The following is a 14,517-nucleotide window of genomic DNA, read 5'->3' on the forward strand; positions in this document are numbered from 1 at the left end:
ACATACAAAACATTTGCATTCAAGATCTTCAAACTGTTGCTTCTCTTAAGCCTAATCAATGGATGTTATAGACTTTCCGTGGGTATATATGTAGACTTCATTGGGCTAGTGAGTTCATGTAAGATATGTTATAAAGCAGCGATTTTCAACCTTTTTAATCTCATGGCACACATAATTACTAAAATTTTGTGGCACACCAAAATATGTATTATATTTTTTGCCAATCTGACCAAAAAAATAGGTATAATTTTGATTCATTCACACTGGATGGCTATTGTTGTGTTGGCTATTGTCATTTTTCTATTTGACAGTCTAAGTCTAAGGGAAAAGAGGTCAGTGCCCCTGACTAAATAGTCAGGTATTGCATGTTTTAAAAATTCTTGCGGCACCCAGTGTGCCTCTTGTTGCACTCTGGTTTAAAATCTCTGTTATAGCCGAAACCGGTTTGGCTCAGTGGATAGAGCGTCGGCCTGAGGACTGAAGGGTCCCAGGTTCGATTCCAGTCAAGGGCACGTGCCTTGGTTGCGGGCACATCCCCAGTGGGAGGTGTGCAGGAGGCAGCTGATCGATGTTTCTCTCTCATCGATGTTTCTAGCTCTCTGTCCCTCTCCCTTCCTCTCTGTAAAATATCAATAAAATATATTTAAAAAAAAAAAAAAAAAGAGTAAAATCTCTGTTATAAAGGAACATTTTCTTTTTCATGGGTTGTGTACTAAGGAATACAAGGCAAACGTAGTTTATCTTGAGTATTTGCGTTTTGTGTATATGATTTGAGTTGTATATACAATATGTTTTACTGAAAGAAGTCTTGGATTTCTCCAAAGATTGGGTTTAAAATGGTTGTTTACTAATTATATTATTTCACCACCACAGACTTTTTAATGTCATTCTTACAAAAGTTAGAGTAGCTTTAATATTGTTAATTTAATTTTTCTTATAATTTTTAAAGTTTATTAGTAGTATTTTATGATAGATACAAGTTTTGATTATTTGAATCTCACATATATTTTTTGATAATAGGCACTTTAGAAGAGAGGCTTCAGATTTATGAAGAAATTAGTAAGCAGCACCCCAGAGCAATTTCACCTAGAAGATTGCCTTTGAATCTTGTCCCAGGTAATATTAGCATATCTTTGTAACACTAATAATTATTTGTTAAAATTACTCAGCACAATTTACATTTTACATCTGTACCATTCTTGGAGGTGGGAGTGGTCAGTTATAAATTTATTATGCATCTGTTAATAAGAGTGTTCAGTGTATATGTTGGTTTTATATATCAGAAATTATTTTTCTTATGTGACTTTAAAAATTAAATGCCATTTTAGAAGGTAAATGAAACTCCTGGAGTTGATGACAAATTTTATATGAGGCATTATGATTTAAGTGGTAGAAATTTTGAAGTTTTGGATAATTTCAGAAAATAAATTCAAAGAAAGAGTTGTGAGCTCTTTGTACCCACCATGTTCAAGATAAGAATATCACCATTCCTATTGAAGGTCTTCTCTCCTCAGACTTGACATCTTTCCTGAAAGTTGGTTTTATCCTGCCATTGTTTTTATAGAGCTCTATATATTTTATATGCCCAGAAACAAAACCCCCCAAAAGCCCTGCTTTTGTACTTATAAATTGGAGTACTATGGTTTTTATTCTGTGATTTGCTTTTATTGAACAATAGTATATTAATGACCTTGATTCAGGTTGTTGCATGTAGCTAAACTCACATTTGGGCTGTATAGGAGGTAAAAAGTACATTAGCTCTTTAGATAGTTGATATCTTTTTGATGATTTTATAGAAAATTTTGCCTTTTTAAAATGTCATCTTAAATTTTTAGTGGAAGTGTTATAGGTTATGAGTTATTTATTGGAACTTCTGGCATGTCTTTTGATACAAGCCAGATCCTAGGAAGCTAATATAAGTTAAACATATTCTAGGCATGGGGTAAGGAGGGAATATATTTTCTAATGAATTCTATTTTACATTGGAGATATTTATTTAAATAATTGGGCTATAATTTTATTTTTTAAAAATTCATGAAATTAAAAGCATTTTAATTGACTGACTTACAAAAGATATGAAATGCTTCTTAGAAATGTATTGGTTTAGGGAAAAACACTTAAAAAACATTTTAATAATGTACTAATGTCTTTAACCTGAAGTCAAAACTTCTGGGTAAGGGTATTGCCTTACAGCAGTGGTCGGCAAACTCATTAGTCAACAGAGTGGCAAACTCATTAGTCAACAGAGCGGCAAACCGCAGCTCACGAGCTGCATGTGGCTCGTGAGCCGCAGTTTGCCGACCACTAGTTTAGACAGTAGATATCAATGTATTAAAATATTTCCACTAGTATATTTCAGTTCCACAAATGATAAATAATATTCTTCTAATACTCTTTTTTGTTTTATATTTGTAACATACTGAGAGCAGATTTTCCTAATGTTTTCCAGGGAACATTAAGTCCAAGTGGATATTAGTAGGCTTTGTGGGGAGTGTGCTGGTGTATTGGGGTGTTCTTTAGTTAAGTGAGTTTGGGAAACTGGGTTAAACACAGCAGTCAGGTTTCTATAGGACTTAGAACTTACAATGTATGCATTGTGAATTTCCAAGATTCAATATACTGTGCAGGGAGGAGCATTTTCCTAATAAAATGTTTTATGGAAGATGCTTGGGCTCACATTTCTGTTATCTCCTTAAAAAACAAAACAGCTTTTTAAAAAATTTTTGATTTTCAGAAAGGAAGGGAGAGAGATAGAAACATCAATGATGAGAGAGAATCATTGACCAGCTGCCTTCTGGACGTCCCACACTGGGGATTGAGCCCACAACCCAGGCATATGCCCTGACCGGGAATCAAACCATGACCTCCTGGTTCATAAGTTGGTGTTCAACCACTGAGTCATGCCGGCCAGCCCCAAACAGCTTTTTGAAATAGAATTCATATACCATAAAATTTAGTTTTTGAAGTGTTCAACTTAGTGTTTTATTTTATTCACTAGTGGCCTGGTGCACGAAATTCGTGCAGGTGGGGGAGGAGGTTCCCTCAGCCCAGCCTGCACCCTCTCCAATCGGACATCCCTCTCACAATCTGGGACCGCTGGCTTCTAACTGCTCACCTGCCTGATTGCCCCTAACCCCTCTGCCTGCCTGCCTGATGCCCCTAACTGACTCTGCCTGCCTGGTTGCCCCCAACTGCCCTCCCCTGCTGGCCTGATCTTGCCCCCAATGACTCTCCCCTGCTGGCCTGATCTCACCCCCAACTACCCTCCCATGCAGGCATGGTTGCCCCCAACTGCTCTCCCCTGCTGGCTTGATCTCGCCCCTAACTGCTCTCCCCTGCTGTCCTGATTGTCCCTAACTGCCTCAGCCTGCCTGATCACCCCTAACTGCCCTCCCCTGCCGGCCTGATCTCGCCCTGAACTGCCCTCCCCTGCCGGCCTGATCTCGCCCCCAAACTGCCCTCTCCTGCTGGCCTGGTTGCCCCCAACTGCCCTCCCCTGCCGGCCTGATTGCGCCCCCAACTGCCCTCCCCTGCCATCCTGATCTCGCTCCCAACTGCCCTCCCGTGCCTGCCTGATCTCGCCCCTAACTGCTCTCCCCTGCCGTCCTGATCACCCCTAACTACCTCTGCCTGCCTGGTCACTCCTAACTGCCCTCCCCTACCGGCCTGATCTCGCCCCCAACTGCCCTCTCCTGCCAGCCAATTTGGTTCTGATTGGTCGGTTTCTATGCCAGTCAGCGTCAAAAGCTCCGCCTCCTAGGCAGCCATTGGCTCCTCACAGTTCACCCAGATTTGGTTCTGATTGGTTGGTTTCTATACCAGTCAGCATCTCCGGGCCTATCTCTGGGCCTGATCAGAGAGGCGGGGCTGATCAGCAGCCCCGGTGGAGGCCCGGAGAGAAACAGAGGCATGGCTGCTGGCGAAGCCTGGAGAGAAAGAGAGAGGCAACAGCTGATCAACAGTTGCCACGGAGGCTGCGGATCAGACCCTGCCTCTCTCTTCGGGCCTCTCTCCAGGCCTAATCCGCAGCCCTCTCAGCAGTCAGCAACCCAGCACTGACTGCAGGACTGACTTCTGGTGTTCGGTCAAGCCTTCAGTCGTTTTGGACATTATGGACCCTGGGTTTTTATATATTAGGATGGAGTTGTGCAACCATTGTCACTATCTGGTTTCAGAAAATTTTCTTCATGCCAGAAAGAAATCTGTACCCATTAACAGTCACTTCCACCCACACCTTTAAACCTCCTTCCGCCTCCCCTCCCCGCCCATTGTACCCCAATACCAGGCAACCAGTGATCTACTTTCTTTACTTATGTATTTGCCCATTTTGGATGTTTCATTTAAATGAAACTATCCTATAGATGGTTGTTTTTATCTGGTTTCTTTTTATAAATTTTATTTTATATTTTTATTGGTTTTTTCAGAGAGAGGGCAAAGGAGAGGGAGATAGAGAGAAACATCAATGTGAGACTGAAATCAATCAGCTGTCTCCTGCATGTCCCTACCAGGGATGGATGTAGCCCGTACCCAGGCGTGTTCCCTGACTGGGAGCCCAGGATGATGCCCAACCAAATGACCCACACCAGCCAGGGCTTCTGTCTTTCTTTTTTAAAAATCAATTTCAGGGTGTGCCTTAATGTTTCATAATGCAAGTGGTTATATTCCCTTAGTTAGGAACTTTCAGATGCATTCACCTCTTATGAAAAGAAAGGAAACAGAATTTTAAAATTACAAATAAGATTTCTTAATTTTGTTACTCCTCTATGGAACATGGGCTTAAAATTTACACTGCCTCGATTTATTTTAATTTTCTTTTTTTTTTTTTTCTGAATACTCCAAGTTGCCAAAGCAGCAGCTTGGTTTTGTTTGTTTGTTTGTTTGTTTGTTTTTAATATATTGATATTTTACAGAGAGGAAGGGAGAGGGATAGAGAGCTAGAAACATCGATCAGCTGCCTCCTGCACACCTCCCACTGGGGATGTGCCCGCAACCAAGGTACATGCCCTTGACCGGAATTGAACCTGGGACCCTTCAATCCGCAGGCCGACACTCTATCCACTGAGCCAAACCGGTTTCGGCTATTTTAATTTTCAATAACATTTGCTAAAAGCTCTCAGTAAAGGATAGGAAATGTTTTTTTATTGAAAGATAGCTGGAACCAACTGTTAATTGTGAAGTGCTGTTTAGGTTAAAGTGGAATCATCATGTATCCTCTGAGAAAGTCTTTGAAATGCTAAAAGGATAGTTTTACAAGATAGGTCTCAGTAGAGGGGCCTGATGGCATGGGCTTCAAAGGTCATTGTCACTGTGAGGTTAATAGCATACATGTGTTTACGAAGCTCTGGAGAGCATATATAAAATTGTTCACATACTTTAATTGTACCTGTGCAAAAGCTGAATACTTCATGAAGTTTTTTTGCCTTTCTAGAAACATTTTTATGTGAAACTTTTTTTAGAAAGGCATCTCACATTATCACAAACAAGTAAGAGCTTTTCTAAAAAACACGATTGGACTTAAGAATGTAAGGTGAGCCCTAGCAGATTTGGCTTAGTGGATAGAGTCTTGGCCTGTGGACTGAAGGCCTCAGGTTAAATTCCGGTCAAGGGCATATAAATGCCTGGGTTGTGGGCTCGATCTCCAGTAGGGGGCATGCAGGAGGCAGCTGATCAATGATTTTCTCTCATCATTGATGTTTCTATCTATCTCTCCTTCTCCCTTCCTCTCTGAAATCAATAATAATAATAATTAAAAAAAAAAACAAAACAGAATGCAAGGTGAAACTTTTGAAAGGGGCTTTCCAGTTTTTAAATATGAAGGCTTAGTACATACAGAATAATGAACACAGCAGAATTTCTGGGGTGTTTTAATAGCTTAACATTTTAAGTGCTGTGAAAATAATGTGGGGATATAGCTACTTTTAAAAGTTTAGTTGAGTTCATCATGTTTTATTAGTCTTTACTGGCCAAGGTGGGGGAGAGCTCGGAAAGAGATAATCAAGAGTATTAAACATAGAATGCTAGTCAAATTTTGTTCTCTTATTTATTTTTGATTTATTTATTTATTTACTTATGAGATATAATTGGTATATAACATTGTAGAAGTTTAAAGTGTAGAAATATTGATTTGGTACATTTTTATGTTGCAATATTACCACTGTAGTGTTAGCTAACACCTTCATCTGGTCACATAATTATCACTTCTGTTTAGTAGTGAGAACGTGCTTCATTATTTAGAACTAGAGGCCTGGTGCATGAAATCCATGCATGGGTAGGGTCCCTAGGCCTGGCCAGCGATCAGGGCTGATTGGGGCCTTCCAGCTGCTAGACGGGACCTCCCTTCATTCCGTGCTGCCCCCGGTGGTCAGCGCACATCATAGCGAGTGATCAAACTCCTGGTTGAACTCCCGAGGGGACAATTTGCATATTAGCCTTTTATATATATAGATAACTTTTCAGTGATTCAGATACAGTCTGATACTGATGTTCATATTAATCATTGTAATAGTGGTTTTGGAGACATCAATTTTTATGTAGATCTATGCTATACATCTAGAGAGAATTGGCATTGCATCTATGTAATTAGATTGTTTGTAAGCTGTAATACTAAACAGGCCCATGACTGATGGGTGTTTTTCCCCCACAAAGGAAAGACTGGGGGTACTAACAAGTTATTTAAAAATAACTAGGAAGAAAGGAGATTATTTTGTTGAAAGAGTTTTTTTTATAACTAAAGCAAAAAACTACGAGATGGGTAATAGTAATTTTTGGATATAGTACCATATGTGAATGAGTAGTTGAGTAGCTGTTTGTAGGCTTCTTGTTTGGATGATACATTCATACAGTTTCAAATACTAGTCAAAGGGTACAAAACTGTCTCTATCCCTGGCTACCATGTTTACTTCCCTAGAGACAACTGTTGTTACCAGTATATGGTGTGTTCTTCTAGAAATACATTGTGTATATACAAACAAAAATATGTTTGGCAAGTTGATTTATAGCTTTTTTTCTCCCCCTTTTGTACAAAAGTGATAGCAAACATAAGATTGCTCTGCTCCTGTTTTTTTTCTTTTCCCCCCCACTTAACCCTGTATCTGGAGTTTAGTTCTCTTTGAGCACATAAGAGCGTCCTCATTTTTTTCTCATAGCTGAATAGGTAAATAACAGTTTAATGGGAAAAGAGGCTTTTAATATTGAGGATGTTTGGGAGTTGAGTATATAACAGCATCCTATATAATAAAAGGCTAATATGCAAATTGCCTCCTTGACCAGGAATTTGACCAGGGGGGTGGGGCCGGCCAACCGCCTGCGGCCCCTCCCCCCTGCTGGCCTCCCACCCCAATTGGGGTCGGGCCAGCCCTGTAACCTCCTGCGTCCCATTCCCCCGGCTGGCCTGGCCCCACCTGTGCACAAATTCGTGCATTGGGCCTTTAGTTTTAAATAAAATCTGCCAGTATAATAGGCATAGACTGAGAAATTTGACCAAGAAGTGGAGTTTAGAGTAGTCTCTGACATGAAAATAAAATGCTAGTTTTTCAGTAGATGATAACAAATATGGAAAAGATTATTAACCATATAAATACAATAGCTGTCAGATATCAAGGCATATAATGATAGACAACATTTATTGATTACTATATGTCATATACACTGCTTATTATTGTATACTTATTATCTTGTTTGAACCATACAAGGATACTCTTGAGGCTAATGGTGGTGTTACGCTCATTTTACAGTGGAGAAAGTTAGGTTTTTAGTGGACAAGTTGTTTGCGCAAGGTCATACAAAATAAGTGGAGGTTTATATTCCTGTAAGCAACAATATCTCTGTCTACCACAATACAATATTGTTAACTTTTGCTTTATATCAGAGGACGTGCTGGAAAGATTTGATTTCTGAAATTACTTTTGATTTTTAAGGAAGTAATGATGTATATTTAACCCAAAGAGAAATTTTGTGTTGTCTTGGTAATCTGTGATTTTCAAAAGACCTATACTTTGTATATGATCAAATAAAAGATTAGTGATAATCTGAAAATGGTCTTTATAGTAAATTGAGTTAACAAATGTAACATTTTATATTTGATAAATTTTCCACTCAATAAAATTTAAATTTCTCTTTTATATTTTATGACATGTAATTATATTGAGGATACGTATTTTGTTTAGCACTGTTGGTCATAACAAATAGAAATAACCATTTCAGGTTAGTGCTTTTTTTTTTTTTTTTTAAGTGTGATTCATAAACCTTGAGAATTCATTTTCTTAATCTTACTTTCGGTTAAACCATTTCTGACATACATGCATTCTTTTTTAAAAAACATATTTTTTTGATTTTTAGAGAGAGGAAGGGAAAGGGAGAGATAGAAGCACTGATGAGAGAAACATCAATTAGCTGCCTCCTGCCCGCCCCCTACTGGGGATTGAGCTTGTAACCCAGGCATGTGCCTGACCTCTTGGTGCATGGGGTAATTTTCAATCCATGGAGCCATACCAGCTAGCTCTTTTTTTTTTTTTTTTTTTTTTTTTTTTTTATGAGTGGACAAATACATGTCTTTATATATTAACCTTTACTGTCAAAAAGTTCATATATCTGAGTTAGAGCCTTGTATTTAATAATATCTTTTTCAGTTTTTTTATCTGCTTTCAAAAAGTGATACCAAAAATTTTTTGGGGAGGTTTAACAGTAATAGAATTATTTACTTGATATTGCAAATAGGGTATTTAGGGTATTTATTTTAATTCTAATGTTAGAATGCCCCAGGGCTCAGTCTAATGTCTAATAACTTGTGTTCTTTTACTTACTGTCTTTCTCACCCCTGAAATGTTAAGTTCCATGATTTTTAAATTTTAATACCCAGTATTGGGAATGGGGCCTGGCATATAGTAGGTGCTTGGTAGATGATTGTGGAATGAATGAATGTTGAAGTAAATAACTAGTTGATTTGGAACATTTGTAAATACTGCTTTAGTTTTTAAAAATTATTTTGGCTGCTACTTGAATATAGTCTGGTTACAGTAGAATCCTATATAATAAAAGCCCAATATTCTAAGTGTCCAGTCGTTTGTTCAACCAATCGAAGCATAATATGCTAATGATGTGCTAAGGCCACTCAACTGCTTGCTATGACGTCCACTGACCACCAGAGAGGAGACGCTCTGACCAGTAGGTTAGCTTGCTGCTGGGGTCCAGCCAATCAGGACCGAGCGAGACAGGCCAGACATGCTCTGGAGCCCTCTTACAGTCCCTCCCCCGCTGGCCAACCTCCCACATTCCACCCCAGCCCCCATCGTGCACTGGTGGGGTCACTCAGCCTGGCCTGTGGTCTCTTGCAATCCAGGCTGAGTACATGAATTTCGTGCACTGGGCCTCTAGTCATTTTATAATCTTCAGAGTCCTTTATGAGTTGTCTGCTCATAGGACTGAGTTTGTGCTGCTCGTTGAAATTAGGAAAGATATTTCTATGGGGATTATATTTAGGGTGGGGACTATATTTTTACTCAAAGTTGCACAGTCCTTTTGTTTATCTGTTTTTGGAAGTGTTCCTTAAAGATATTTTGAACCTAGATCTAGGGTAAACTATAGCTGCCAACTGAGATATTTGGTGTTAGGCTTTTTGCTGGTAACAAACAAGAAATCATGCTTGCTGACTGACTTTTTGGGTTTAAAAATTGGCAAGAAGGGTATTTGTTTCCTAATTGATTTTTATTTATAAAATCATTTTGAGAACTGTTTGCATTAATTAAACCATAACAAAGTACACTTTTGTTTCTAGGTGAAAAATTTAGAGAGCTAATGGATAAGTTCCTGAGAGTTAACTTCAGTAAAGGCTGCCCACCGTTGTTTACTACTTTGAAATCTTTATATTACAGTACAGAAAAGGTAAAATTTGGTCTTCATTCACTTTTGCTGTAGTCTTTTTACTAAATTGTTTTAGAAAGATTTCCATGTAAATAATATGCTGTCTATCATATAAAAAGCCTGTGGTCATCACGCCATCATGCCATAATTACTGATCAGCAGGAGGCGCGTGCACGGCGAGGTGCGTAGATGGGTGGGGACTTGACTCTGGAGGACTTGACCAGAGGCGTGGTTGGGTTTCTGGGTCCCGCCTCCCGCGGTGGCAGTGGTGGCCATGGGACTCTTTCTAGGTCCTGCCTCCCACAGCAGTGGCAGTGGTGGCGGCCACGAGACTCTTTCTGGGTTTTGCCTCCCGCGGCGGCAGCGGTGGCCGCAAGACTTTCTGGGTGTGTGTGTGTGTGTGTGTGTGTGTGTGTGTGTGTGTGTTTGTATATGGCTGAGTGATTGTTACGACCTATGACATGCACTGACCACCGGGGGGTAGATGCTCAATGTAGGAGCTGCCCCCTGGTGGTCAGTGCACTCCCACAGACAACCTCCCGCAGCTGGCCAACCTCCTGCAGTCCCTCCTCCCAGCCGGCCGGCCCCGATCAGCCCCAATCAGGACTGGGCAAGACTGCCTGATTGGCCTAGATTGCCGGCCAGGCTGAGGGACCCCACCCGTGCACTAATTTGTGCACTGGGCCTCTAGTGATTTAATAATTTTTTCTGTTCTAATGATGTTATTCACTTGAACTGAAATTATATTCATGAAGTGTAAGTAGTATCAAAGGGTATGTTAGTCTGTGAAATTTACACTAAGATGATTAAAGGTTGTTGTATTTAATCGGTATACTTTTCTATAAATTTGACATATTGTCACCAGAGGTCTGTATTTATTATGTGATTAATCATCCTATATAATAAAGAGGTAATATGCAAATTGACGATCACTCCAACACACAAGATGGCTGCCCCCATGTGGTCAAAGATGGCCGCCACAAGATGGCCAGCAGGGGAGGGCAGTTGTGAGCGATCAGGCCAACAGGGAAGGGCAGTTGGGAGGGACCAGGCCTGCAAGGGAGGGCAGTTGGGGGCGATCAGGCCTGCAGGGGGGTGGGCAGTTGGGGACGACCAGGCCTGCAGGGTAGGGCAGTTGGGGGCGACCAGGCTGGCAGAGGAGGACAGTTGGGGTGACCAGGCTTGCAGGGGAGGACAGTTCGGGGGGCACCCAGGCCTGGAACGGAGGGCAGTTGGAGGGGACCAGGCCTGCAGGGGAGGGCAGTTGGGGGCAACCATGCCTACAGTGGAGGGCAGTTGGGGGCAACCATTCCTGCAGGGGAGGGCAGTTGGGGGGTGGGGACCAGGCCTGCAGGGGAGGACAGTTAGGGGTGACCAGGCTGGCAAGGGAGGGCAGTTAGGGGTGACCGGCCCAGCAGGGGAGGGCAGTTGGGGGCAACCGGGCTGGCAGGGGAGGGCAGTTGGGGGTGGCCAGGCTGCCAGGGGAGGGCAGTTAGGGGTGACCAGGCTGGCAAGGGAGGGAAGTTAGGGGTGACAGGGCCAGCAGGGGAGGGCATTTGGGGGTGGCCAGGCTGGCAGGGGAGGGCAGTTAGGGGCAATCGGGCTGGCAAGGGAGGGCAGTTAGGGGTTACCAGGCTGGCAAGGGGGGGAAGTTAGGGGTGACCGGGCCAGCAGGGGAGGGCATTTGGGTTGGGGCGACCAGGCCTGCAGGGGAGGACAGTTTGGGGGGACCCAGGCATGCAAGGGAGGGCAGTTGGGGGGGACCAGGCCTGCAGGAGAGGGCAGTTGGGGGCAATCGGGCTGGAAGGGGAGCAGTTAGGCATCGTTCAGGCAGGCAGGCGAGCAGTTGGGAGCCAGCTAGTCCTGCATTGTTAGAGTGATGTCCCAGATTGAAGAGGATGCAAGCTGGGCTGAGGGACACACACCCCACTCCCGTGCATGAATTTTGTGCACCAGGCCTCTAGTTTATTTTATAGTATGATTGTGGACTTTCTAATTTGTTATATATGCTTTCACAGTTAGAGAGCATGGATAAATGAGTTAGTGTAACAGTAAAATGCCACTTGGTACTATTAGTTTTAACTCAAGGCTACATTTTAATGAGTTTAGCTAATTCTTGAATAAAGAGAATAATACTTTTCTGTTTCTTAAAATTAGAAAAGAGGCACTTGGTCTTAAATTAGAAAAATTATTAGGAAATTAAAAGTAAGTAGAAGACAAGTTGTAATTCCATTTCTAAACATTGCTTATTTAATTATTCTAAAATTTTGTTTTCTATAGTCAGTTTTTGAAAGTTCCTAGTGAAAAAGGAAAAGATTTTATGGCAAGTACCAAAATGTTTTTAGTTAAACCTGTATCACTTTGTTTATTTAGCTTTGACCCATAAGTATGTGTTAATAATAAACTATTAAAACCAAGATCAGTAATAGTTTTCATAAACTAAAAGGGACAACTGATTCTATCTAGTACCCTGTTAGTAGAAAGTGTCATTTACATTTTAAAAATTATATTTCTTTAATGTCTATATGCTCTATTTGACTGTAATGATACTGCTGTCAATTATTTGATAGCAGTTGATTCTTATGAAAACATGTAGTAGTGCCTATCAAAAACTTCTGAGTTATTTAAATTAATATTTGCCAAAATTCCTTTTTTTCTTTTTGGCAATGGTGACAGAAGAAAGGTGAGATGGAAAGTCAGAAATAATAAAGAACTTATGTATGTGGATTAGAATACTGCTTTTGTAACAAACACACTCTTGCAGCAACTACTGAATACTGTGGTCATTAAAGAATTTGTTCCTCTTAGGCTTTCACTAGCTTTCTTGGTTTTTACAAGGGGCATAAAGCTTTTTTTTTTTTTTTAATTCCTTCAATATTGATCCAAAATTACCATTATAAAGGTGTTAAGCATTTGTTGGTATTATATAAAGCATGGAATTTGCATCTGTAAAGGAGACACTGAAAGTGCATTAATTTATATAGGGACCTTTGACATTTTTTTAGTGTCAATTTTTAAACACCTAACAAGAATTTTACCAAGTGCTTTTTCCCCCCAAATGTATATTTTTCATTGATTTCAGAGAGGAAGGGAGAGGGAAAGAGAGAGATAGAAACATCAGTGTTGAGAGAGAATGATTGATCAGCTGCCTCCTGCATGCTCCCCTACTGGGGATCGAGCCCTTAACTGGAATCGAACCTGGGACCCTTCAGTCCACAGGCCCATGCTCTATCCACTGAGCCAAGCCAGCTAGGGTCCAAGTGCTTTTGAGAGTTGAATTAAGCTGCTGAAAATTGAGCTCAAGTTATCAGAACTTAGTATAGTGAGAAAAAATTTACAAATATGGGAAATGCTTCTCAAATAATTTTGGCCACGTATATTTGTGATTACTTGTAAAGGTATTTTGAAATTCACGTATTTGTGGCCCTGGCCAGGTAACCCAGTTGGTTAGAATGTCTTCCCCAAAACCAGGGCTGCGGGTTTGATCCCCAGTCAGGGTACATACAAGAATCAACCAATGAATGCATAAATAAGTAGAACAACAAATCGATGGTTCTATCTCTCTCTTCCTCTCTCTCTCTCTCTAATATTAATCAATTTTTTTTAGTTGCATATTTGTAACTGGCATTGAGTACTGTTTTTAGCTAAGGACTGCATTTTCATTCTTGAGGAAGGATTTCAAAGAGAATAAGTTTGATAAATAATTACAGTTTTGTAACCTTCCAAGTCTAAATAATAATCCATGTCAGGTAGTGTGAAAATAAAATAAGCTTTTGTGTTAGTTCAGGATACCGTACAATTGTAAAAAAAATTTTTTTTAAATGTCTCCATTTTAATTTGTGAATATACAATTTAAGAGTATTAAGAGCATTCTTCATATAATTTCTTTTAAGGTTTTTTCCCTTTGTGGATTTATTTGTGGTGTCTATATGTAGCTAGTATTTTGACCATATTATTTTGTTTTTCTTTTCCTCCTAGCAATTTCATAAGCATTTAATATGTTACTGTAGAACCTTCATTATCTTCATTTTTAATGACTGCATAGTTTTTTATCAGAAGCATACCTCCATTGTTGAATTTGGTTTTCAATGTTAAAAAATGTTATAAGTGTGTTTGTACACATAGCTTTATTTTGGATTATTTCCTTATCATAAATTCTCAATAAATTAATGGGTAAAAGGGGATGAACATTTTGTGCTTCTTGATAACCACTGATATATTGGTTTCTAGAAGGTTGTAAACATCAATTTGTATTGCCACTAGCAATGTGTGTAGAAAGGTTTGCTGTATGGATATTTATACATATTTTTTTAATAGTAAGAAGTTAAACTACATTTGTTGATCTTTATTTCTATTGTGGATGTTCTGCTGTTTTAGAAACAGTTTGTAAAGTACTCTTCTTCTAGAGAGGTGCTTCTCAAGATGGGATGAGAGAGGGGATTTTGTCCCCCAGGGGACATTTTGCACTGTCTGAAGACATTTTTGTCAACTATTGTGGGGCTGTGCTACTGACATCTTACAGGTAGTAGCCAGGGATGCTTCTAAACATTCTACAATGCACAGTATAGCCCCACAGCAAAGAATTCCATTATCAATATGTTGGACTAGATAATGCTTTGTTATTGGGGACTATCCTGTACATTATATGATATTTAGCAG

The 14,517-nt window shown here is 40.2% G+C and overlaps 1 protein-coding gene across 3 annotated transcripts in view; it reads left to right on the top strand.

The window, feature by feature from the left end:
- NAA16 (N-alpha-acetyltransferase 16, NatA auxiliary subunit) overlaps positions 1-14,517 on the top strand; it is an 85,726-nt gene that overhangs the window by 25,515 nt on the left and 45,694 nt on the right. For all 3 annotated transcript variants that reach the window (XR_013960091.1, XM_080659385.1, XM_080659386.1), the window contains 2 exons: positions 1,021-1,116; positions 9,773-9,879. Coding sequence is in view for 2 of the 3 variants with exons in the window: in XM_080659385.1 (XP_080515511.1) it covers positions 1,021-1,116; positions 9,773-9,879 (203 nt within the window). In the remaining variant the exon portion in view is untranslated. The remainder of the gene's footprint in view (positions 1-1,020; positions 1,117-9,772; positions 9,880-14,517) is intronic.

This window comes from Plecotus auritus, assembly GCF_963455305.1.
Source record: "Plecotus auritus genome assembly, chromosome: 3".
In the NCBI taxonomy this organism is placed as follows: domain Eukaryota; kingdom Metazoa; phylum Chordata; class Mammalia; order Chiroptera; family Vespertilionidae; genus Plecotus; species Plecotus auritus.